Source organism: Mytilus californianus, unplaced genomic scaffold (assembly GCF_021869535.1).
Source record: "Mytilus californianus isolate M0D057914Y unplaced genomic scaffold, xbMytCali1.0.p SCAF_3, whole genome shotgun sequence".
Classification (NCBI taxonomy): Eukaryota; Metazoa; Mollusca; class Bivalvia; order Mytilida; family Mytilidae; genus Mytilus; species Mytilus californianus.
This window is the reverse complement of record NW_026262679.1, coordinates 51100721-51128626: the sequence shown is the minus strand read 5'-3', so window position 1 is coordinate 51128626 and position 27906 is coordinate 51100721. Positions and strand designations below refer to the sequence as shown.

At 31.0% G+C, this 27906-nt stretch overlaps 1 protein-coding gene and 1 non-coding gene across 2 annotated transcripts; both read left to right on the top strand.

Moving 5' to 3' along the window:
* The first annotated feature begins 43 nt into the window (after positions 1 to 43).
* LOC127734816 (uncharacterized) lies at positions 44 to 27871 on the top strand. The gene is made up of 20 exons (XM_052244841.1): positions 44 to 132; positions 3201 to 3274; positions 3601 to 3962; positions 6553 to 7337; positions 8111 to 8142; positions 10699 to 10779; positions 12327 to 12449; positions 13254 to 13376; positions 14922 to 14996; positions 15554 to 15684; positions 16848 to 16937; positions 17456 to 17545; positions 18634 to 18753; positions 19417 to 19612; positions 22501 to 22644; positions 23130 to 23215; positions 23937 to 24007; positions 26051 to 26331; positions 27430 to 27574; positions 27786 to 27871. The coding sequence occupies exons 2-20, from the start codon at positions 3232 to 3234 to the stop codon at positions 27862 to 27864; spliced, it is 3057 nt and encodes a 1018-aa protein (XP_052100801.1). The 5' UTR covers positions 44 to 132; positions 3201 to 3231; the 3' UTR covers positions 27865 to 27871.
* Positions 11606 to 11724, top strand: LOC127736256 (5S ribosomal RNA). The gene has a single exon (XR_007998888.1). It is a non-coding gene; the product is annotated as a 5S ribosomal RNA (ribosomal RNA).
* Positions 27872 to 27906: the final 35 nt, after the last annotated feature.

Genomic DNA, 27906 nt, shown 5'->3' with positions numbered 1-27906 from the left:
ATTTATCACGTGACGAGATTTTCTATATTTAGAAACGGGAAATTCTGTTCTACTTCCCATTTTCGCTTGTACACAGGAAAGAATTTAAGAGGAATTTAAGACAGACACAAGGAATAATGGTGTGAAGTTTTGGTAAAGTAATTAGTAGTGTTAATTTGTTTACTAGAATACAAAAAATAACCGATTCTATAATGATATTATCTTCTTCGTGCATTTACATAATAACTTTCTGTTTGCCTATACTATCAACTACGAAAGAAGATAATTTTAAGTTGCACTTGTATCACTGTTACAGTGTATAAGTAAACTTCCTTATATGAAATATTTTTTCCTCAAGGATGATGTAGATTATGGTAGGTAAATTTGGATGCAAAATTTGTATATATTTTCTGAGACTACTGTTATATAGTAGTCTCAGATGTTTTATATATCATTTGAATTTATTTCAAAATTTATATGCAAGACCACTACTTAAGCACAAGATGGATTTAAATTTTATGTTTTCGAGTACAAATTAAAGTAAATCTTATGTTTGTTTCATATATATAATTTCCATCTCACAGGTTTACACTTGTTCAACCCTCCCCCTTTTCTCCCATGTTATCTGTGACAAAATTAATGAATATATATATGCTGTTTTGACAGCAAGAAGCCCAAAAAGGCACAAATAAAAAAAAAATGGTTGAAAACTCAAATTGATTTGGTAGGGGGAATGGGGGTTGCTGTGATACTTAATATAGTTTGTAACTTTTTTGAAAGCAATGAAGTTTAACTAAGGCTCCCAAAAGGTCAATATTGGGGCCCTGAAAGAACTTTTTTTTTTTTATATTTATGGCCCTTTTTGGCCCCAAAATTATGTTTATTATTTAAAGGTTATAAGTGTTTCAAGTTGATGTATATATGTGTAAGAATGTGAAACAGGACGATTTTGTCAAGTATTTCTTACAAAGCTTTTCATGTGACAACCAACCAGCGCATTGTTTGACAAACTATATATTACATTTGCATGTTTTCATTGAATTTGATAGAAAATAAAGAGTTAGGTGAACTGGTTGGTGCCTGTTAAAACGTTTTAATCCACTGCATTTTTATGCACCTGTCCTAAGTCAGGAGCCTGTTGTTCAGTGGTTGTCGTGGTTCATAAGTGTTTCTTGTTTTCATGCCCCCGCCGTAGCGGAGGGGGCATTAAGTTTTACCCTTGTCCGTCTGTACGTATGTATGTACAATCGTCCCAAAGTTGGTTTCTGTTCTCTAACTTTATGCCTCAAATAAATGTTATGAAACTTATACACAATGCTTATTACCACAAAACACAGATCAAGTTTCAATTTTGGGGGCGTCACTTTAACTGTTCTAGAGTTATGCCCCTTTACAAATGGAAAAATTGCTGAATTTTCGTTTCTGTTCTTTAACTTTAGTTAACCTCAACCAAATGTTATGAAACTTATACACAATGCTTATTAACACAAAACACAGATCAAGTTTGAATTTTGGTAGCGCCACTTTAACGGTTCTAGAGTTATGCCCCTTAACAAATGGAAAAATTGCTGAATTTTTCATTTCCGTTCTCTCACTTTAGTTTGCCTCAACCAAATGTTAACAAACTTATACACAATGCTTATTACCACACAATACAGATCAAGTTTGAATTTTGGTGGTGTCACTTTAACCGTTCTAGAGTGATGCCCCTTTACAAATGGAAAAATTGCTGAATTTTTGGTTTCTGTTCTCTTACTTAAGTTAGCCTCAACCAAATTTTATGAAACTTACACACAATGCTTATTACCACAAAACTCAGATCAATTACAAATTTGGGTAGCATCACTTTTACCGTTCTTCAGTTATGTCCCTTTATAACTTTATATGATATGCAAGTGGGGGCATCATCTGTGTCCCATGGACACATTCCCCATTTATTTTATATAGATTAGACCGTTGGATTTCCTGTTTGAAGTTTTTTACACTAGTCATTTTGGGGCCCTTTATAGCTTGCTGTTCTGTGTGAGCCAAGGCTCCGTGTTGAAGGCCGTACTTTGACCTATAATTGTTAACTTTTTATACATTGTGACTTGGATGGAGAGTTGTCTCACTGGCACTCATACCAAATCCTCTTATTTATAATTATTATCCCTTTATATTAAAAGAATGCTGATATGTAAATTTCAAAACAAAAATACCTATCCCAGATATAGTAATTTTGAAAGCTACATTGTGATAATGGCCATTAAATCCTAATTTGAAAATTAAGCTGGAAAATGCGGCCATAAAATCCTTATTTGAAAATTAGGGTAGAAAAGGCAGCCCTATTGGGGCCTTATCAAACATTATCCTTTAGTTGTTGGTTTAGTGCACCTAACGATTGGATAAAAAAACTTCATAAAGTGTGTGATAAATACAAAATCAAAAAAGTTTAAGACATCTTATCATTAATGATATTACTGTGACATCATGATTGCATTTGCACTGATCATGAAAACTTTAACATTTAACTGACTTAGAGAGCAGTAGTTGTTGTTTCAGACAACATTAGAAGCTTAAGTTAAGTGCATTGACCAACACATCTTTTTATGTGTGTGTCAGTTTTACCCATTGCATTTTTATATCACAATTAAATTTACTTTTTTGTAGGGTTTTAAGAAGAAAAAAACCAATGAAATGCATTTAAATAGCTAATCTGCCTTACTTTTGAAGCTATAAAAACTATCTTATGCAAAAATTGCACAGAAGAAATAATTTGAATAAATTTGCATATCTTTATGTATTTAATTATTGCACTTATAAATACTGCTTAATAGGCTAAGTGAAAGAAAAGAAAGAAAATACGAAGGAGGCAATACAAACCCCAAAATGGAAGAATTACAGACAAAACCATGAAGAATTAAAAAAAAAAATTACAACAAAAAAAACCTGAAAACTAACAGTCCAAGAAACAATATACAGAAACCTCATGATTAGGATAAACATGAACCACATCCTAAACAGGATGAACTCAATATACCCTGGAAATGTACATGTGGAACTTATTGTGATAAGATTTAAATTTGATCTTCGGCACTGTATGCAGTGTGAATGCAAAACACACAAGTTTTTAAAAAAGTAGTTAGTTGCAAGACTGCTTTGATTCATAGCTAATGTATTACAAATGTACATGTACTTAGCTGTTGACGATTAAAAATATAATTTTTTTGTATCTTTTCCAGTGAAGTGAAGCGAAGTGAAAAAAATATTGTCATGGCAACCAATTACAAGAATATAAATGGGGACCATTCAGGAGGTAAGTGCGTCATTACTATGGTGCTTTTTTTTATAGTGCATAATAATGTGTTAGTAAGAAATTACAGAGCTTAAAATTCGCTTTCACCCAAGAAACAGTTCATTTAAAAAAGCAGTAAAAATTAAATTGAAATATTGCCTATATAACCCACTTCAATTAAAAATAAAATGAATATATTTTAGGATAATAAATTTTAACTGATGATAATAAGAATACCATATAGACATTTTTCTGTATTGTTTTTGCATAAAACAAAATATTTTGGTGGCAGCAAAATTCTAACTAGTGGAGTATTTTTTAGATTTTTTTATTTATTGTTTAATTAGAGGAGGATGTCAGAGCTAAATCATTTACTACCCCAAGAATTTCTAAACCTTCAAAGGATACACATGCCATGAGCCAAAAATACCCATCTAGTGGAATCAGTCAACAAATCACAAACCAATTCCAGGAAACCCCAGCAGTTCGGCAAAAACAGTTTCAATCAGGTGGTCAGAATATGTACTCAGCAGGGTTTCAACAACAGTATGCTGGTATACCAAACCATATGCCTGATATGAGTGGCCCATTTCAAACCAGGAACCAATTTACAACACCAATGGGGCCTCCTGTTATGGAACCACCTAATTACAGTACCTCAGAGCAAGTTCAGTACTTAGCTAGTCAAGTGTTTGAGATATTACAGGAGGTATGATCATTTTTTTCAAGAAGTTTATCAGTTAGACACAAATGCAATTTACTTTTTGGATATATAGATCAATATTAAGTACATTTAGGAAAATATTTGGCACAGACAAGAGATTAAAAAGCTATGAAATGCTTTGTAATAAAATTGGTATCCTTTGTCTTAACATTTGTTGAAAAATCTCTATAGCTCAAGTCGGAAAACATAAGGTAATTAAAGCAAAGTTCAATATGTGGTGTAATTTTAATTTTATTTTTGTAATAAATTATTCTATGTCTTTTGGTCTCTTGTAGATAGTTGGCAATCATACCACATCTCTATTAATTTTCATATTTATAATGAAATTTTTTCACTTGTGTGCATGGTTGATAGTTCCATAGATTTTTATAAAAAAATTAGTACAAATATGGATTACAATTAATGCAGTGATATAGGTGCAAGAAAATTTTGGAATTGAATAAAAATGTAGACATGGTTAATGTTATATTTGAGTAATAACATAAAATCATATCAAATTTGGTGCACCAGATGTGTGTTTCAAAGAATATTCCTTCAGAGTTACTATAGAAACCAACAAATAGTTTTCGTTAAATGAACCAGGAAAAATTTACGATATGACACCTGAAGCAAATGTTACAGAGCTAAATAGATTAAGAGCTATTTTCCTAATGCTTGTAGCTTAAAGGTTTGGTTGGCTTGCTTGCTTTGTTTGTATAAATTTTGCTCAAGCATTGTAATTAAGATTGACATCTGCAATCAATAGATAGGCGGGGCTTCAGCTTGTATACATTATACTTAACATCCAATAACATTTATTTGTATAATGTATACAAGCTGAACCCCGCCTATCTGATGATTGCAAATGTCAACCTTAATTACAATGCTTGAGCAAACATTTATTTATACAAACACAATGCAAGCAAGCCAACCAAACCTTTAAATTACAAGCATTAGGAAAATAGCTCTAAAAGGATCAGGAAAGAGTCAAATAAACATTCAAAACCTGAGATATGTGCATGATCAGGCAATCATCAATTGCTAAATGAATAGTTTTTTACTTAACAATTGAATGCTTCTTTTTGTAAATTTATTGGGGTGTAAAAGCGTTGACCGAAGTACATTTTGTATTTCTGATCTTCATTCTAAAAATGTGCAAACGGTCAACGCTTTTACAACCCTATAAAATTACTAAAAGAAGCATTCAATACTTATAATTACATTTTTTGGCATGAAAACACGATTTCTATCAAGTGTTTCTTTTATTTACCTGTGCACTTTATTGTGGAAGCTCGTGTCATCATGAATGTTACATTTCATTTTGAAATGAAGGTTAATTTCAGAATGACCTAGATTGCTGTTAGCCAATCAAAATAACGTATTTTAATGCAACATACATTTAATGTAATTATTATTTACTCAATCTTAAACAATGAATCAACAATTAGGAAGCAAAATCTTCCTGAAGAAATTATTTGAATATGACAAAATACAATTTAATACTAGTCACTAGCTGTACATTTTTAGTTGCATACAATCCTGGGTACCATTAGTAGGAGCAGGAACCTCTTTTCATTTGGGAGCATCTTAATTCACCCCATAATTTTGATGTTTCATTTTTTTCTCACTTTTTGGTTTTCTCAGATATTGTTTGAACACAGTTCTTTTTATCTTTTGGTCACGGTGTTTTCCATCCTATTTTTATACGCCAGTTTACAGGACGTATTATGGTATACCGTTGTCCGTCTGTCCGTCGTCAACATGTCGGACATTAACTCAAAAATACTTTAACCAATTTGCATAAAACTTTGGTGAATTGTTTATATCTATTGATGTGAGCTCCCTTTTGTTTTTTATAAAATTTAGATTTTACGTTTCCGAGTTATGGGGTTTTATTCATTAAAAAAAGGGGGATTTTCCATTTTCCGACAATGCTTTCACCAACTTGCAAGAAAATGTGGTGAATTGTGTATATCTATTGACATGAGCTCCCTTTCGATTTTTATAAATTTTAGATTTTACATTTCTGAGTTATTGGGTTTTATTCATTAAAAGAAGGGGTGATTTTCCAGTTTTCAGACAATAACTCAAAAATGCTGTCACCAATTCTCATGAAACTTTGGTGAATTGTTTATATCTATTGATGTAAGCTCTCTTTTTATTTTCATAAATTTCTAATATGACATTGAGAATTAATTGAACTTTATTTGTTTATAGTCTGACAACAGATTTACTAAGTATTGCACAACACAGCAAGAAATCTTTAATTGAATATAAATTCAATTCATATAACCAATTTCAAAATTTTTGACTACATTTATTCAGAAACCTATGATATGTCAAATATTTAATTACAATCCAAATTCAGACCTGAATCAAGCTTGAATATTGTGTCCATTTTTGCCCCAACTGTTCAGGGTTGGACCTCTGCGGGCGTATCTAGCTGCGCTCAGCGAAGTAGTTTATTGACTACTGATTTTGAAATCCCCATCCCCTTTGTTTTGTCTTGATATCTTATTATTTTGCTATTTTGCTTGTGAAAGACCAAAAAGTCAGTATTTTACAAAATGTTTAAATGTTTATTATCATTTAACAGATAAGAGAAATCAGAGGATTTGCTGGACTGATAAATAGCATAAACACAAAAGTGGAATATATGATAACCCAGAATAATGAACTACGCAGCGTTCTTGATAATGTACAGTCAGACGTAAATACTGTAAAGAACCAACCAATCAGATATGTACCTGAAGATGATATTGACTCAGAAGAAGAAACACCCCATATAACTCGAAGCTATGAACAGCCTTTTAAATATGATCAACATATCAGTGGAAACGGTGACCAGAATACTTATAAAAGAACAGTAGATACTAGTCATGGACAAAGCCTTGCAGAAAATACAATTAATAATGAACCAAGTTCATTAGTATCAATGGATAATGGAGGTCAGCGATCAGTAGCTGAATCCACTCGGCCACTTGCCTCAATACCACAAACAGACGAAATATATCCCCCAGGAAGTCAAAATAAAGCTGTGCCTGTGTATGGAGGGAAAGACTCAATAAAAGAAACAGCAGCAGATACAACACATATAACTTTTAAACAGGAAAAACCTAATGTCCAGTCACTACCAGTACCTGCTCCAGTACAAAAAAAGACTGTTGAAGTTGCAACAGGCCCTATGAGTTTAATGTCAGGTCGACAATATAAGTGTAAAAAGACTGATAATTCTGATGATAATAGACTAAGTCATTCTAATATGCAAAGTGACCAGGAAGATTCAGACACAGAAGTAGAGCCTGTTGCCATAGTCAGACCTCAGCCTCGACCTAAAAGTCCAAAGATAGTCACTGATATGAAAGAAGAGTTTATTCCAGGGTAAATTTAGTTATTTTACTCAATAGTTGTATCATTTCTATTTCTTACTTTTTGTTTGAAATTCATTAAAATCATCTAATACAAAAATAAGAAGATGTGGTATGGTTGCCAAGGACCATTATGTAGAAGGTTAGCAACTATAGGTCATAGTACAGCCTTGACCAATGAGCAAAACCCAAACTGTATAGCAATCTATAAAAGGCCCCAAAAAGATATTGCTCCTTCTGAATATGCATGAAATAATTGCCACTCGACGTTAACCTGTTTAAGGAACATTCATTTGATTTAAGCATTGCTGGAAGGTCTTCAAAGATGATAAAAACCAATTCTGTGGAATCATTTATTGAATTGGGTGAAAAATATTATGCTTGTAGATACTTGATTTTCCTGTTTTTAACAAATTTTGCATTAAAGCCTATGTTTTAATTTTATATTTGTAACAATTTATACATAAGTAACTTTTAGACATGGGATAGACTGCCACTGATATTATGCAGCAATGTCAGAATTTATCATAATTATCCAAATCATATATCATGATTTTCTTTCAGTCAATTTACCTGACCATTCCCTCCAATGAAAAAGTAAAAATTATTCTTGCAGTTCCATAATATATCTCCCAAATTTGAAACAAAACATATAAATATCATGATACTGTTCAATCTTGCAAAAAACTGGCACATTTCTGTTTTAGAATTCATACAAGTGAAGAGATTTTGATTTACACTTAAATGATATATATTATATGCTAGTATATAAATTGTATTTTTCAGCAAAAGTGAAATGCCTAGAGAAACATATCCAGGTATTTAAAATTTTGAGTTATCTCCCCTTTAACAGTTCATTATATTTTTAGCTCACCTGGCCCAAAGGGCCAAGTGAGCTTTTCTCATCACTTGGCGTCCGTTGTCCGTCGTCTTCTGTCGTCGTCCGTCGTCGTTAACTTTTACAAAAATCTTCTCCTCTGAAACTACTTAGCCAAATTAAACCAAACTTGGCCACAATCATCATTGGGGTATCTAGTTTGAAAAATGTGTACGGTGAGCCGGCCAACCAACCAAGATGGCTGCCGTGGCTAAAAATAGAACATAGGGGTAAAATGTAGATTTTGGCTTATATCTCTGAAACCAAAGCATTTAGAGCAAATCTGACTCTGGTAAAATTGTTAATCAGGTCAAGATCTATCTGCTCTGAAATTTTCAGATGAATTGGACAACCCGTTGTTGGGTTGCTGCCCCTGAATTGGTTATTTTAAGGAAATTTTGCCGTTTTTGGTTATTATCTTGAATATTATTATAGATAGAGATAAACTATAAACAGCAATAATGTTCAGCAAAGTAAGATCTACAAATAAGTCAACATGACCAAAATGGACAGTTGACCCCTTAAGGAGTTATTGCCCTTTATAGTCAATTTTTAACCATTTTTCGTAAATTTTTGTAATCTTTTACAAAAATCTTCTCCTCTGAAACTACTAAGACAAATTAAACCAAACTTGGCCACAATCATCATTGGGGTATCTAGTTTTAAAAATGTGTCCGGTGACCTGGCCAACCAACCAAGATGGTCGCCATGGCTAAAAATAGAACATAGGGGTAAATATAGATTTTGGCTTATATCTCTGAAACCAAAGCATTTAGAGCAAATCTGACAGGGTAAAATTGTAAATCAGGTCAAGATCTATCTGCCTTGAAATTTTCAGATGAATCGGACAACCCATTGTTGGGTTGCTGCCCCTGAATTGGTTATTTTAAGGAAATTTTGCCGTTTTTGGTTATTATCTTGAATATTATTATAGATAGAGATAAACTGTAAACAGCAATAATGTTCAGCAAAGTAAGATCTACAAATAAGTCAACTTGACCAAAATGATCAGTTGACCCCTTAAGGAGTTAATGCCCTTTATAGTCAATTTTTAACCATTTTTCGTAAATTTTTGTAATCTTTTACAAAAATCTTCTCCTCTGAAACTACTAAGACAAATTTAACCAAACTTGTCCACAATCATCATTAGGATATCTAGTTTAAAAAATGTGTCCGATGACCCCGCCCGTGAACCAAGATGGCCGACATGGCTAAAAAATAGTACATAGGGTAAAATGCAGTTTTTGGCTCATATCTCTGAAACCAAAGCATTTAGAGCAAATCTGACGGAATAAAATTGTTCATTAGGTCAGGATCTATCTGCCCTGAAATTTTCAGACCAATCAGGCAACACGTTGTTGGGTTGCTGCCCCTGAATTGGTAATTTTAAGAAAATTTTGCAGCTTTTGGTTATTATCTTGAATATTATTATAGATAGAGATAAACTGTAAACAGCAATAATGTACAGCAAAGTAAGATCTACAAATAAGTCAACTTGACCAAAATTGTCAATTGACCCCTTAAGGAGTTATTGCCCTTTATAGTCAATTTTTTACAATTTTCATAAATTTTGTAAATTTTTGTAAATTTTTACAAAATATTTTCCACTGTGACTACTGGGCCAAGTTCATTATAGATAGAGATAATTGTAAGCAGTAAGAATGTTCAGTAAAGTAAGATCTACAAACATATCACCATCACCAAAACACAATTTTGACATGAATCCATCTGTGTCCTTTGCTTAATATGCACATAGACCAAGGTGAGCGACACAGGCTCTTTAGAGCCTCTAGTTTTTCTTTCTGACAGAAGATCCAAAGTGATAAATTGATAAGTAATAATGCTCTTTATTAAAATTTGTTTTTATTTTTATCATTGTCTTTTCTGAATGAATTTATTGAAAATAGGAAAATCAAATAACGAGTTTTAAATAAAGACTGTCACCATGGTCACTGCAGCTACTAAACCTTTATTCTTTACATTTTTTTTTTTGAGAAAAAACTTTTATGAAATTAAAATAATTTACATTGGTTAAAAACATTAATGATAGGACTTTAAAGATCTTTTAAGAATGATATTTTTGAAAATAGAATAATTGTAAAGGAATTTTGAATTTAGATTTCCATGCATTTCTGTAGACAATAAAGCCTGGTCATTTTGTCACTATCAAAGTTAACTTGGACAAAGAAAACTTGGTCTAAGTCATTGGTTGTCACTATCAAAACTTTTCATCAAAAAGTTAGTCAAAAAAACATCCAAGTTTCAAGAAAAATAGATTATATCCCATCCAAGTCCGTCAAAGTTTTTGATCAAAGTTTCTTTCACAGTTGTCACTATAAAAAAATCAATCAAAAACTTTGACCAAGAAAAAAATTTAATAATGACAATAGGCCTTAACTTTTAAGCTGGTTTCAAATTGTATTTGATCAGAAATTTTTCTTCCATTTATTAATGACTGTATGATCAACAACCAGTGCAAATACCAGTGTTATTTTAGACTTTCCAGATGACATGAAGTATCCCAGACCTAAGGAAGACCAGTTCCTGGAACAGTTAGCCTTGTCTGAAAACTTTAAGGGTAAGATTTTGCTTTGTACCATATATATTGACTATTAAGCATGATATTTTATTTTATCTGTAATTTGTTCAGTTTTTCTTTGATTCTTCTCAGCGTATATTTTTTATTTTACTGTCACTACTTGATACTCAAAAATATTAGGCATTATATATTAAACATCATGTAGCAATGCAGCAATGTCAAGTTTTATGATTTCAATCCACATCAATTTATCAATGAAATGCGTGCGACATCCGTTCATACAAGTAACACCTATCAAAAAGTTTTGAAAGCATAAAAATATTTTTTGTAACTATTTCATGATATTTCATATTCTACCTATGGAAAAATATTGTTAGGACAAATTGCCCATAAAAAGAAAAATGGCATTTTACTGACTTCATCAGCTCCAATATCAGCTTGCTTGATATTCATGCAAATAAAGTCAGGATAAAAAACAAACATACCATTGTTCTTTATATCTTGGCGTTTGAATATTTCCTATAGGTAGAATTTTTACCTAATAATCATATTAAAAGTAGTTACAGATAACATGAGAATTTTGTTGATGTACCTGGTACTTTTGACCGTATTAAATCAAATCTTCTATTAATCATGATATTGAGAAACAGAAAATAACAACTTAATACTTCTCAAATATCCGCATGCTTTAGGCCATATGTCCATGGTTTGATGACCTGTAATTATTCAAATATTTTTCTCTTTGTCTATGGATACTTGTCAATAAAAAATCATGTCACATTTTTTTTTATATATATTGTTCTAATGTTGTAAATTCAGAAATTATTGCGAGGTTTTTATTAATGCGAATAATTCAACTACTATAGTCTACGACCATATCATGTTGAAAACACTGGTTCTCGTCCGATCACCGAAGTTAAGCAACATCGAGCTCGGTTAGTACTTGGATGGGTGACAGCCTGGGAAAACAGGGTGTTGTAGACATTTTCTTCTTTAGTTAATTTTTTAGCGGACCGTGCAAGACCTTCATGGAAGCCAAGGTCGTTAAAAACCCCCCTTGTTGTCGTACTTGAGTATCGCTATAATAAGAACTCGCATTCTGATATCAAATACATACATCTGTATGTAGCTTTTCCTAAAATCGCAATAATTAAACTCGCATTTTTGTTAATTCTTCAAAAATCACAATGATAAATGCACGCAATAATTTCTGAATTTACAGTATTGTTCATCAGTAAGAACAAGGTTTTAACATTAAGCAAACACTTAAAATTTTTGAGGCATCAACACCATACTGAACTATGTTACTATTTGAGAAAAGTTGTAATAATTATATTGAATATATTTAAAGTATGACAGCATCAATAGCATAAATAGAAACTTTTAAACTATAATTATTCAAATATTAATCTAAAGTTTACAAAAGCTTTAAGTTGTACATGTTTTTCTCACACTTTGTCTTTCTATCTATCATGTGGTCAAATATGGGGGTTCGAGTTTCTTCATTTAAGAAAAATACCATCTAATGTGGGGGGATGAATTGGTCATATAAATAAATTAGTATGTTTAATTTTTTATTTTAACAGCAAGAGATTGTTTAGATCCCAAATCAACAGGAGCTGACACAGTGATATGTATTGATACATCAGAGAGTATGACGGGAGAATCTTTTAAGGCTTGTGTTAATTTTGTCAATCAGTTTGTTGATTGTAAGTTTCCTTTAGTATTTGGATAATTTGTTTTACAGAATGTAGAGAATCCTGTTTTAGCCATGTTAATATTTATAACTATAAATAAGAAGATGTGGTATGAGTTCCAATGAGACAACTCTCCATCCAAGTCATAATGTGTAAAAAGTAAACAATTATAGGTCAAGGTACGGCCTTCAACACGGAGCCTTGGCTCACACTGAACAGCAAGCTATAAAGGGCCCCAAAATGACTAGTGTTAAACAATTCAAAAACTTTAGTTAGTTAAAGTTAATGCAATCATATTGACTTTTTTGAAAGATCTGTCAAGGTATTTGTATTTTTTAAATAAATGAAATTAGGAGATACTTCAGTGAAGTACATTTAATCTGACTGACTGAATGAATGTAGGGATGGGTGAAAAAAAACCAGAATTATTAAACAGATAAATGTATGGACAATTAGGAACATACCAACAAACATGCAAGCAATAAAACAAAGTACAAACAAATGAACAACAAAACAAACAAACAAACAAACAAACAAACAAGTGAATGAATGAATGAATGTACGAAATTGGTTGTGAAGTGCAACAGAGTTGTTTCAGAGTCAGAAATAGAACAAAAATGGTTAAAATGAATTTTCCATATATGATGAAATTCACATTTTGCTTAAAATCATCTGAAACTTTTTAACAGCTAGTTCCTGACTTTTAAGATTTGTTGCGTTTTTTTTCCATTTTTTCTAATCTAAGCTTTCAGAATAAGTTACTTGGATAGAACATTTAAAGGTCTGGCATTAAAACAAACTAACGGTTTATTTCAGACATTGAAGAATGGGCAACTGAATATACAATAGAAGAAAACGTAGCCATTGTACACTTTGGAAGTGAGGCTAGAATATTACAACAGTTAACAAATGATTATAATAAAGTCAGGGAAGCTGTTGGTAAGATACATTTATTAAGAAATTTTGGGAAGCCAAATTAAGATAATTTGTGTTGTCCTTTTTTTTATACGACTGCAAAAAAAATTTTGGGATTGTATAATGGTATGATGTCGTCCGAAGACACATTGGTTTCCTGACAAATAACTTTAGTTTAAGTGAATGGATCTCTATGAAATTTTTCAAGAAGGTTCGATACCACAAAAGGAAGGTTGGGATTGATTTTGAGGATGATGGTCCCGACCGTTTAGGAATGAGGGGCCCAAAAAGGGGCCCAAAATAAGCATTTTTCTAGTTTCAGGATAATAACTTGTGTATAAGTATTTTGATTGCTCTGAAATTGTACCACAATGTTTAATACCACAAGTAGAAGGTTGGGATTCATTTAAGGGGTTATGGGAGCCAACAGTTTAGGAATTAAGGGCCAAAAAGGGACCAAAAACAAGCATTTTTCTAGTTTCCAGACAATAACTTGTGTGTAAGTGTATAGATCTCTCTGACATTGTACCACAAGGCTCCATATAACAAAGGGAAGGCTGGGATTTAGTTTGGGGTTAATTGCCCAAAACATGTAGGAATCAGGGGCCAAAAAAGGACTAAAAACTAGCATTTTTCTAGTTTCCAGACAATAACTTGTGTGTAAGTGTATGGATATCTCTGAAATTGTACTACAAGGTTCCATACTACAAAGGAGAGGCTGGGATTGAGTTTTGGGGTTATTGCTCCAAGGGGGGTTTCAAAAAGTTGGGGGGGGGGATTTTTTTCCAAATTTTTTTTAAGGGATTCATATTTGTTTTTCAAATTTTTCGAATTTCGAATTTTTGAAAAGTTTCAAGAAGAAATCTTCAATTGCACAGTATTGCGCAATGGATTTATAAGATCTTTGACCACATTTATTTTGTGTCAGAAACCTATATTATGTCAAAAACTTGATCACAATCCAAATTCAGACAGTATCAAGCTTGAATATTGTGTCCAAATTTGCCCCAACTGTTCAGGATTCCATCTCTGCAGTTGTATCAGGCTGCGCTCAGTGAAGCATTTTATTATTTCTAGTAAAAACAATTAGATTTACAAAACAGTTCCTTTTTTGATCCCAATATATTGAATTTAATATGAATACAGTAATGAAGATTAAATTTGACAAAAATAGACATGTAGATTTCAAAATATTGCCTTCAACAATAGACAGGCCCCAAATTATGGCATTATTTTCTCCATTTTTTTACATGCAGTTACTTATAAGATTTGTCATTTAATATTTTATCGTAAACTCTAATATCTTCACAGTAATGTAACATTTACTAAGGTATCATAACTGAACTAAAATTGAATATTGGGAACAAAAAAAAGAAGGCAAGGAAAGGAAATGTATAAATCATTATATATGTGTAATCGGTATCAGAAAGAGACATCAAATCACCAACAAAATATTGAACATCGTCCAGAAATATTTGGATTAGCTACAAATTGATTAATTTGCAACTTTTTCAAATAGCCATGTTGATAGAATTATTTGATAAGAATTATTTTTAATTATATTTTCAGAGAGAATGAAGTGTGGTGGTCCAACCCCAATGATGACTGGCTTGGTAGTTGCAATGAGTGCTTTGTTCAACAGAGGTATGCTGAAGGGGAGATAATCAAAAGACTACAGTTATCAGAAAATACAAAGAATTCTTGTTAAATTTAAAAAAAGCATCTTTTAATTATTTGTTTTGCAGTTTCTATATTAAAAAATTATGAAATATGTTGAAAATAAATAGGGAGTTGGGAAAGATGAGCATAATATAGGTCTAGGTCAGACATGAAAGAAAATCCTTGAACTTCATTGAAAAGTAGCAGAAAAACACTTCTGAACACATTGGAAGTTACCACAATGTGCTGAATATTAAGAATACGGATTCATCTCAAGGCAAATTCAAGAAAGCGCCTACCAAATTCTAGTCAACTTGAAGAAAGGGTTGTGTAAATTACAGAGTAGACAAAAAAGACCCCTATAAAAATATTTCTAATAAGAGATTTCTAGCAGAATGTGGAGTTTATCAAAGTGATTGTTTTCAAATGCTGGTTATTTTGGCAATACCTTTTTAGGGCTGATTATTCAGGAAAACCGTCCGTAGCTATATTTCAATGACCTATAACTATAGATATACAAGTTTTTAATTCTTAATTTTTAGGTGGACCAGTGACTGTACATGATAGACAGATAAATCCACGTGTTATATTATTGTCTGATGGTAAAGCCACTGACCACAGGATTTTTGAAGGACAAGATATGTTACAGCCTAATGGACTATCATGGGAAATGGTAAATTTGCTGTTATTTTCAAAACTTTAAGAAATTTGAATTCTATAAGAAAACAACCTGCTAATTTTACATAATTTTTGTGTAGAGTTTGCCTTTACAAATCTTTTTTATAACAGTCTTTGACTATTTTGTTCAGCTGATCCGATGTTTGAGAAGTATATTTTCTGGTAAAATATTCTTGATTTATGAAAAATTTTGCAATATTGATGGTATGTGCAGATTTTAGTAACAAATGGAATATCAGTAAGGAAAGAATTCTTTAGTTACACCATTTTTTATTGCATGACAATACAAAATTCTCTATAGTGTCATTGTCCTGCTAGTCAAACATCAAGGGTTAAAATGTTGATTGAAAATAGAAAAATTGTAATTAAAATATTATAAATGCAATATTTTTCATATATTCTTTACAAAAATCCCAACTGCATTTCTCAAACAAATTTGGTGCTGTTTTTTTATGGTAACGACTTTGTTAAGTGGGAATTTACTGTATTTTATTGACATATAACTTGTTCTTCACAGACACTTTCAAAAATACAGCAGTATAGTTAGGTTTCTCTAATTCTTACTTGATTTATCCTTTTCCTGACCTGTTGATTATTTTTATTAAATCAACGTGTACTTCGTTTGATCTCAGTTCTTCATTGGTCAAAATTCGATTATGACGTCAAATTTTTCTTCTGAAATTCCTATTGTGACATCATGAAAAAAAGCGACCATGCCTGATGACGTAACATAAAAAGAACACATGTTTTTGCAGGTCGTTCGAAAAGAAGGATTAAGATTGTCTGCAAATTATCTAAAAATCATTAGAGAAACAGATTCCACCACCAAATCTCATGCAATACAATATTTATATCCACTCTTGACAGTTAAATTTTAAATATTTAAAACTCTTTGCAAGCATTGCATTTTAAATTTGAAAATTTAACTGTTTCGAATAGATAAATATCATATCACACTCAATGCAGTGGTAGAATCTATATAGCTCTCTAATAATAAAATGAGATAAAAAATAGAGTCCTAATTTGACTTACTGCAGATGTATCACATGCATTCAGTGTGCTTCCCTTTACTAGACAGTTTAACTTAGCAGAATAAAATAAAAATAATTTGCATCATATTAAAGATCTTGGTAATAGATTTCCACTTTTTTTTTGTAGATTTCAGACAAATTAGAGGATTTTGCTGAGAGAGTTAAGTTAGAGAACAGACATATTACATGTGTTCCTGTTGGAAGTGATGCTCGGGTTGTAAGTTTTGTTGAAATCATTATAGCAGTTTTTCCAAGTTTCTCCATACTAAAGACAATTCAAATATTTTTGCTCGTTTAAATAAATTGGAATTATTTCCCTTGTATATCTAATGAATATCATTTGTAAAAACTGCTTCATTTTACAGATTTAGATACTGAACTGTACTGTTAGTGTAAACATATTTTATTAACAAATTCATTATGTTACAGCTACAAGGGTAAATACATAAATACGAAATATACAAGTAATTCAATAATTGGGATAAGAAAACAAGAGCAGTGCTCTTATATAAATCTGTCTTCCTAAATTCAGAAATAAAATTACGAAACTAATTTTTCTCTTGCATTCTTGTTGACATTCAGAAGTTTTCACCTGAAATTTTGGCAGGTCTCTTTTCTTATCCTGTTTGTTATTACTACAGAAGTTTATAAAAAGATATAAAATGTGGGACCATTGGATATATTAATCTTTCCTTTTAACTGCTGTTATAGTAAAATTTTAAACACCTATTGTAGGATGTCCTGAAAATTCTAGCTGAAACAACTGGTGGAGTTGTATCATCATTGGACAAGGTCAGACATCTGTCAAGGTCATTCTTTGTTGAGGTAAGATTATGAAAAAGGTTAAAAGATTTGATAGTACATTATTGATTAATTACATTACATGTATGTTTCACGACAATACGTTAGTTTGATTGGCTAACAACAATTGTGCGTCATTCAAAAATTAACCTTCATATCAAAATGAAATGTTACATTCGTGATGACACGTGCTTCCACAAAAAAGTGCACAGGTGAATAAAAGAAAAACTTGATAAAACTTTTTTTTCATGGTCTTTAAGCATAAAAATGTAACTATAAGAAATGAATGTTTCTTTTAGTAATTTGATAGGGTTGTTAAAGTGTTGATCATGCACACATATTTAGAATTTTTACAAAATGTGCTTCGGTCAACACTTTAACACCCCAATAAAATTACAAAAAGAAGCATTCATTTCTTAAATAAGAAACTTTTAATGCAACAAATATAGGGCATTATAGATTTTATAAATGTTGAGAAAAATATTATTTGTAAATTTTATTTTAAATCAAAAGTTCTAGACTACACATTTATTATCTATTACTTCTTTTGTTCCTTTAGTATGTATATTTTAGAGCGCTGTATTTTTTCGAATTCTTCAACCATTCTACACATTTACCCGTACTCCAACAGCTTTCTATTAATTGGGATAAACTAACATTTTGGTTACATTCTGTCCAGTGGCTAATACATAAGTAAGAATACATAGATGTGAGGTAGATGTCAATAAGCACAGCACTCCAACTAAACAAAAAGAATAAAAATGAAATTTAGAGGTAGATATGTGAAGGAAATATTCTGGATATGCATTTAATAAGGAAGGGCTATATTGTATTTTTTATTTCCTATTTTTGAATATTTAACACCAAAACTGAATTCTCTCATCAACACCAAGACAAGTCTTTGGTTGACATAAAGATATAAACAAAGACAAGCTAAGTTGAACAAGATACTTTTCTATCTACAAAAGTGAAAACAAATTCCAACAATATATCATGGTTATAATATGTATATATTTTGATTTATAGCAAAAACACAGCAACATCTTTAGTTGTTTCATTACACGTAACTTCTATTAAATATCTCATATGAATGTTATACATACATTTACAAGGTTATGATCAGCCAGACAAGATATGAAGGAATAACAGAAGATATCAGGACAAACAGACAAGAAATAGCTGCCTTAGCTAGAAATCTACAGAATGGACGCGAGTTATCTGAAGTTGAGATGGTAAGAGTTAAGATATTCATACAAGAACTCATACCTTATAGAAAGGTAGAAAAAAGATTCTGACATGACAAAATGCGAAACAGTTCAAACGAGAAAACTGACAGCCTGATTTATGACTATAATAATGAACCAAAAACACAAATGACAGATAGCAACCAACCGTTACCACTAAATTACAGGCTCCTAACTAGCGACAGGCACATATAGAATGTTGGGGGGATATACATGTTTTTGAAAGTTCAATCCTCCTCTGACCTGGAACAAGCACAAGAAGAATATGGCAGCGTTAAACATGTTTGTGAGCTTTTAAACCTCCCCCTGACCTTGAGGAGACTGTAGTGTAACAGAACAACATAAGAACAAACATGTAAAACCAGTAGTAACTCTAAGTTCATACTCTTTGTATATGTAATTTGTATAATTTGTATAATTATCGTAATTATATGTTAAGTATAAATCTGGAATTGTTTCTTTGATGAATCTTGGAAATATCTTTATCTGAATCTTTTATGTTGACTTGGCATAATTGATCATAATTGACAAACAAAAGTATGAAATATCAAAATTGGTTTTTATTCAATTGGTCGAACTTCTCCTTAGTATACCCTGACTTCAAAAACAAATTTTTAGATAAGTTAATTAATTAGATAACATTGTGAATAGAATGAAGTAGTCACAAAGGTAATTCAAGAAACAGAAGAAGAAATAGAAATTCAGAGACTCAGAGAACAGCAACGAAATGAAATTGATGAAGAGAGTGAAATGGAGGTTGGTCTAAGAGTCAGGAGGGGACCAGACTGGATGTGGGGAGATCAAGATGGATTTGGAACAGGAACTGTCATAGGGCATAAATCTAGAGGTATCAGTAGATTTTTATTGAGTGAAGTTTAGATTTTTGTGATTTTGATTAAATATTTTTTGACAAGGTACAGATTAAGAGTGGAAATATGGTCCTAAACTCCGACAAACCAACTGTTACAATGAAAAAGATAGAATTTTCTTTCAGTTTGCCAATGAGGAAGGCAAAATTTTGTTAAAAACTAAGAACTTTCCATTATTCATACATGTAGCATAAACATATCATTTTCCCTTTTGTTATACTTTTAAATAACACTTATTTGCTTGTCTTCAATGCTTCACAAATATTAATATATATTATAATAAGTGGCATTATAACTGAACAAAAATCCTTGATTGATTCATCAATTATTACAAGTTAATATCAAGAATATTATTTGTAAGAATTAATGATGATCAAATAAAAACAAAAGAAACTGTACAGTAGGGAAAAGGAAATACTTTCAGCATAATCTATTATGAATTTTTAGGCTGAATTTTAAATATTTTTCACAGTGAATTTTTCCAAAAATGAAAGTGCGTTCAAGTTCATGCATCAGCTTTTTAGCTCACCTGGCCTAAAGACTCAAGTGAGCTTTTCTCATCGCTTGGCGTCCGTCCTTCGTCATCCGTCATTGTCGCCGTTGTCGTCATCGTCTGTTAACTTTTACAAAAATCTTCTCCTCTGAAACTACTGGACCAAATTTAACCAAACTTGGCCACAATCATCATTGGGGTATCTAGTTTGAAAATGATCCCGCCTGCCAACCAAGATGGCCGACATGGGAAAAATAGAACATAGGGGTAAAATGCAAGTTTTGTCTTTTATTTTGAAAACCGTCATGAATAGAGAAAATCTGACAGGGCAAAAATGTTCAATATGTTGAGCTTTATAAGTCAAAACTATCAGGTGACTTCTTATAGGAGTTATTGCCCTTAAATGACAAATTTTACCATTTTTTTCATTTTTGCCTTTTATCTTGAAAACTATAATAGATAGAGAGAAATAGATAGTTGCAAAAATGATCAACAAGACAAAATCTACAAATAAGTATGGCATGGTCGAAATCAGGGATTCCAAAATTATTTTAAGCCAGCCGGACATTTTATATATGATTCTGATTTTAATCCCTTAAGAGAAGACTAAATAAACAAAAGGCAATTATGGTAATCAGTTGCCGAGTTGACCATCCCAATGATTGACATTAAAAAAAAATGATATTAAACTTTCTTTGATTCAAATTCGAAGTTCTGACGTAAATTGTTAAATTGGCAGTGCATCATTCGAAGTGTGCAACATTAGCGTACTTATGTCTGCCTTAGATTCTTTATTTGTGCAAAATATAACGTTGTCAAAAACTTTACTTTCGTTTTTACCGGATGTTATCTTGACAATGGTAAAACATGGACCAGAGACCGATACGTAAATTCCGTGTACGTTTTCAAAGCATGAATGAGTGTAAGCAGCTCTATCTACGTTATTTTCAAGAAAATATTCGAAATAAACGTGAGATAAAGGTATCAATGACAATTTAAGCATTTTTGAAGAAATTAGGATGCATAATTAAATTTCACACCTGTGCACATGCACATACGTGTACTAGTTCAAACAGAGACATGTCTCTGGTTCAAACAACGTGGTTATGACGATTTTTCATTTTCACCTTTTTAGTTTTTTCATCAAATCATATTTGTAAACATATTTCTGATAATTTAAATCTTTTTGACTAAATTAATTAGATGCAAACCGCTGATATGTAAGAAAATAACTTTGAATAGACCGATCAATGTCCGGTTCAAAATAGTTTACCTGTCACCTGAACAGGTAAATTTCAGCTGTTCGACAACTAATTAGCCTTGATTAAAATGAGAAGGTATTAAAGTAGGGGTTGTTAAGATAGTACTTAATGATCATGTTACTTTTATGACCGGAAATGTGTGGCTGTTAAAGGCAAAAGGTTAGGTCAAAAAGATCGCGAATTATGTTAAAATGACCGTCTCTTAAGAAAACCTTGAAAACTAAAAAATAGATGACTGTTTCATGCTTTTGCCCAGCCGGACTTTTACCGGACATTATACAAATGTCCAGAATATATGACCGTTGTGGAAGCCTTGGTCGAAATTGTCAGTCGACTCGTAATTAGAGTTATTGTCCTTTGATGATGATTTTTACCAATTTTTGCATTTTTGCCTTATATCTTAAAAATTATAATAGATCAATAGGAACTTAAATAAGCAAAAATGATCCACAAGACAAGATCTACATTTCAGAAAATATGGAGGAAATTTTCCGACAACTCCTTATTGGAGTTATTGACCTTTAATGACGATTTTTACCAACTTTTATGCATTTTGCCTTATATGATAAAAATTATAATAGATAAATAGAAACTTTAGATAACAAAAATGATCGGCAAGGTAAGATCCACAAACAAGTCAAATTTTATTGATATTGTAAGTAGACTGTCACTCTTCAGGAGTGATTGCCCTTGAATGAGGATTTTTTACCCTCTTTTGTGTTTTGAGCAAAAATTAAGAAGATAGAGAGAAACTAAACAGAAAAAATTATCAGCAGTACAAAATCAACAATAAAGAAATTTTTGTCATGAATTCTATTCTTGTCTTCAATGTTGGAGAGAGTCCATTGTTGATTATGCACATGGATCTAGGTGAGCAACACAGGCTCTTTAGAGCCTCTGGTTTCTTTTTTTCTGTCAGTATAATCATTTTTCACTCATCTTGTTGGTATCTGTTGTCATTTCATTTTTATTTTTGTTGTCACTTGTTTATTTCTTATTTCTTCTTCTTGTCACTCATCATTATTTCAATATGTAATAGATGTAAATTTTATTACCGGTAAACATCCATAATTGTAAGGAAATATTAATGTATTACATCTGTTTTTAACAGGATATGTTAGAGTAAAATGGGATTGTGGGAATGTCGGTAGATATCGTCATGGTGCCCAGAATGCACATGACTTAGTTGTTGTTGATGAACCAAGGATTTTACCAGATGAAGTTTTGATAGCTGAAGGGGTCTATGTTAAAAAAGGTAAGATACAGGTTTCGTATTTTATTGTAAGGTCATATTAGATGAGTTTGGCCAATGCCAATGATTAAAAAATCTGAGAAAAAGACATCTTCATTCTTATTGAATCTTTATAAGGAAGGCCTTGGCTCGTATCTAATGTTTATGTCAATGCAAGGTTGTTTTGGGAGTTTTTGTAGTTTTTTTTTAAAGGAAAGAAATTTGAAGCTGTAATTAAAGAAAAAAATGTCAGACTAAATTCAAAAATATTAATAATGATATCCTATTGTCTTTTTTAACATCTGAAAGATGTTATTTGATATATTTATAAAACTTTTTATTCATTTTCATTCATTTTGATAAGGGACTTTCCATTTTGAATTTTCCTTGGAGTTCGGTATTTTTGTTATTTTCCCTTTTAACTGAAAAGGCAACTTTATCATACCTTCTTCTTTGCCTGTATACTACATCATATTTATATAATTATTAATTATTGCTGTACTTTGTAGGTAGAGATTGGGAGTGGGATGAACAAGATGGAGGAGATGGTTCTGTAGGCTGTGTTTATCATGTCGAAGATGAAGGCATTGTACATGTAAGACCTTTTAACTTACATACTGGTAGCTTATGCAGTCATAATCTGTTATTCTTTGCAAATTTTTTTAGCAAAAACCATATCCTCTGTAACCTAAGCCAATAGGGCCCAAACTTGAATAATGTTTCAATGGTCTTAATAAAAAAAATTGTCTGATGACCAATCATATATGAACCGCCATAATAATAGTCTACACACTACTTTGCAAATCACTTATCTGTTTCATGCAACACTTGCTTTTAGTGTATTCGTGCATTAATTTTCCCTTGTTAATGTTTGGTCTTTTTAGCCCTGAAATTGTTTATTTTGAATTATAAAATGGACTTGGACAGTGTGAGCATGACTTGCTTAAAAGAAAAACTTATTTTATATAAATTTCCTGAAAAAAAAGAGAAAATATATCTATATGTTAGTTACTAGAATTCAGTCAATATGAAAATAAGAAGATGTAGATGATTGCTAATGAGACAACTAGCGGAACTATAGATCAACAGAAGGCCTTCAACAATGAGCAAAATGCATACCCTATAGTAAATAGTTAAAGTCCATCATCTTTTTTTATTTCAATGAGGAAATTTGTTAATGCATAGATTTGATTAATATCACCAGCTTAATTTTTTATATGATTTGAATTGGTAAACTGTAATTATAAATAACTTCTTTCCAGATTGACTATATAAGTAAAGTTTTTAATATGAGTTGGAAATTATATATTTAACAGGTCAGGTGGGAGAATGGTATCCGTGGCAACTACAGATATGGTGGATTTGGTAAAATTGACCTTGAGACTATGTAAGCAATTTGTAGTATCTGCCAGATTATATGTTGTTACAATTTATATTTTGCAAGTTATCCATTCATAAAAGTAAGTCTATCATCCACTGGTTACTAGACCATTTAATTGTGATGTTGAAATCTCAGTATTGTACAAAAATATTAGTCCTTTTGTGGCAAGTGAGTTATAATATTTCTCAAATCAAGATAGTAAAATTTTAGATTTTCAGCATGCAAGCTTAGCAATATTTTCGGTTCTTATACATCATTGGCTTTAAATTATCCGCTTTGAGCATTCCTGATGAAGGTAAATATAGTATAGTATAAAACTTATACTAAGTGTTATATTCCTTTTAATTTTTATGAAGCAAGTCTTTAAATATAAAATTTGACAAAAGAGATTGGAAAAATATTGTTTCTCATGAGACACAGAGAATAACAGAGGAGGAATTTGTTTCTCTCAAATAGTTTTCCATTTTTCGTGTTTAAAACACTAAGATTTAATAGGACAACAATGGCACTGTTGCCAATGAAACTACCTGTAACATGCCATCATAACGGATTAGTTAACAATCACATTTCCGTACTTGAAGTTACTGGTTTATAAATGAAACAATTGAACCCACAAAATGGTTAAAATTATTCTAACCATCTGTCTCTACATTGTATAAAAGTGTCCAACAATGGGAGAAAAGATTTCATCTCACCAGGTATTGGAGGGAAATATTTAAAATGACCATGAAAATATTTTGTATTATGAATAACAACAAGATTTTAGTCCCCTACCGTACCAACAAAGTCGAAGGGGACTTTAGGTTTGCACTCTGTCCGTCTGTCCGTCTGTCTGTATGTCCATCCATCAGTCCGGCAAATTAGTTTTCCAGACTTTTTTCTTCATGCTTGAAGATATTGATTTGATATTTGGTGTATTTTTTTATGACAAGTTATAGATTAAGTTCGAATTTTGTTCCGGTCTGATGATTTAGTCCAGAGTTATGGTCCATAAAAAAAATCCATATCTAATGTTAGAGTACTATGTTAAACCATATTTCTATACAAAGAGAGATAACTCATTTTTTAAAAGAAATTCTTTAGTAAATTGTTTGAAAAATTTGTGCCAGGTTTGTTTGTTATTTTGTATTTAAACTATTTTTCTGAATGCTATATATATAAAAAAAAATTATTAAGTGAAATCCTTTAATAAGATAATAATCTATTTTTATTAAGGTATATATTTCATTACATTACATTGTGTAGATAAAAGTTGTTGACATTTTATAGATAAGTTACAAATCTATATTAGTTTGTGACAAATGAAAGAAAAAATATTTGGAACTATTAATTATATTTGATTATAATTTGAAAATAGATATACATTGTATTACATCATATCTAATTTTAGAGAACTATTAATCATATCCAATGTTAAGAGTGTTTTCCTCACTTTTTTTCATCATGCTTGAAGATATTGATTGATAATTGGTATATAGTTTTATCATGACAAGTTACAGATCAAGTTCCAATTTTTGTTTCGGTCTGATAATTTTGTGCATGTTATGGTCCTTGGACTTGAAAAATTCACTCATAGAATCAGTTTTTCACACTGTTTTTAGTCATGCTTAAATATAATGACTTGATATTTTCTTTTTGTTTTCACCATGACAAGTTATAGAACAAGTTAGCATTTTGTTCCAGTATAATGTAATTTTTACCCGGTAGGGGACTATGTATTGCCATGCAATACTCTCAGAATGCTTGTTCATTTTGATAATAATATTGTGTTGCAATGATCTAGTATCATTGAAGGTTAGAAAGTACACTGATTTTCTTAGATATAGATATGAAAACCATGTGTTAATTACCATAACTTATAATTCTATCCACTATGGATAAAAAAAATTAATGTCAATTATATTTCTTTTGTGTATCAATCAAAGAGGTTTGGTTTTTTTTGCATAAAATGCCAAGTTAGAGTAGATGGTGCTAAATTAATGGTAATTGGCTTTGCAATAATATTCTGTATAAGAAAATGAAAGCTGAAAAAAATGTTTCATATTTTAGAACTCCAAGGGATTATGAAAGAATAAAAGAAAAAAGAAAACGTAATGCTGAAAAACCCACATCAAATATACCAAGAGAAGAGGCCCCTATTTTTCAGAATATAGGTTCTAATATACAAACAGATGGACCAGGTGAGGAACCAGGTGAAGCAACTGGTTTCCAACAGCCAAATATAAACAATATAAACCCACCACAGACTGGTCCTACTAGTCAGAGAGAACCATTTGATACCAGTAACATACAACAAGATTCTAAATCACAACCAGCAGATTCAAGTGATGGTAAGTCTTGTATGATTCATACATCACATCCTGTTATTAAAAATATACAAATGTACAAAGCTTTTCTTGATATAAAAAAACTGACTAAAGGCAAGGTTTTAGTATTGGTCACACGATGGACCACACATATTGTCTCTGCCTATACGAACACAGTACTACAGCATTTTATCACAAAAAATATTAGATATATTTTCCTCAAAGTAATGAATATGTATGGACATTGACTTTTTAATATGTCTTAAAGTTAAGTAAATTTTGTTATTCCATGTAATTAAGAAAATTGTAAATGTTGATTTTCATTACATAATCAATTTTAGACTTCATAATTGATGAGTTAAAGAAAACATCCAGTCAAATTCTATTAAGTTCAAAGAGATTTGAAAGTTAAATGAATATTTCATAAATTCGATAAATATGAATATTGAACAGAATGTTACGAAGCATAATATATGCAAGGAAATCCAGGAAAAAAAAACATGCTTGTAATATTAGTAACTATATATTAACCAAAAAATTTATTTGTTCTAATGTATTGATATGAACATTTGCAGATCAATAGAAAAAGTAAAATATTACATTTTAATAAATGTGAAACATTTATATGGTCCTTTAAGGGTTTGCCTTTTGTAGTTCAGATTGTTTCAGGGTTAGGGTGTTTGAAAAGTAAAATATATTTGCACATGGTTGACCTTTTTATACAAAATTATATTTTGTGGACAGTAATAAAAGTCCAGTTTTTCAGTCAATGAAAATGAGATCGTTGCCTATTTTTCAACAAATCAGTGTAAATTTGTTGTGCCTTGTGAATGACAAATCTGGAAACGCATACTGGTTGCTTTAAACATTGATAAAGTAAACTTTTCATATTTGAAGTAATTAGACATATAAAACTTGATTGATTATCAATCCATTATAAACAAAAATTTCATATTTAGGGTCAGCCCCAATAAGCATGTAACAGGATTTGTTACAGTAATTTGTTTTGCACCTCAGACATTCTAGTTGGACAAAATACATTAGAAATCATTTTATTATAAATTTACTTATAAATCTACATTGTGCTAGTTTTATCTAAATTAAAGTATTTCATCCATTTAGAAACAGCTAGTATAACTCCAGCAACATGGCAGTACAACAAAGATGGTGAATGGCAAGATTACTCTGAAAATGATTGTTCAAGAATAGAAAAATTGTTTTCTACAAGAAAATCTGGAACTGTGATAGTCAATATTAATGGAGATAAGTAAGTAAATTGGAAGTTAAAGTGATTTGAAGCTAATTAATTGCTATCAACAATATCACATTTTAAATTCAAATCCATAGAATTTTCAATCTCAAACATTACATGCACTTAGAAAAGAAGTAAAAGTGTTTATGTACTTGTAAATTGAATCTTAGTTTACCATTGCTTTTTTATTTTTTTTTAACTAGAACATTTCTGATTTTTGTTTTAGCTGTCGGGTGATACCGCATAAACTGAAGCAGAAAAATACAAAAACGGAAGTTGAGAGTACTGTCAGGAGATTAGAATGAAGGTAAGGTTAATTTTTATCTTAAAATTGAGAATGGAAATGG

Excerpts from the sequence above, each read along its gene's own strand:
- LOC127734816 (XM_052244841.1), top strand. The coding sequence starts at position 3,232 with ATGGCAACCAATTACAAGAATATAAATGGGGACCATTCAGGAG. Across the intron at positions 14,997-15,553 it reads GAGTGCTTTGTTCAACAGAG|GTGGACCAGTGACTGTACAT; the intron begins GTATGCTGAAGG and ends CTTAATTTTTAG. Across the intron at positions 17,546-18,633 it reads CAAGGTCATTCTTTGTTGAG|GTTATGATCAGCCAGACAAG; the intron begins GTAAGATTATGA and ends TACATTTACAAG.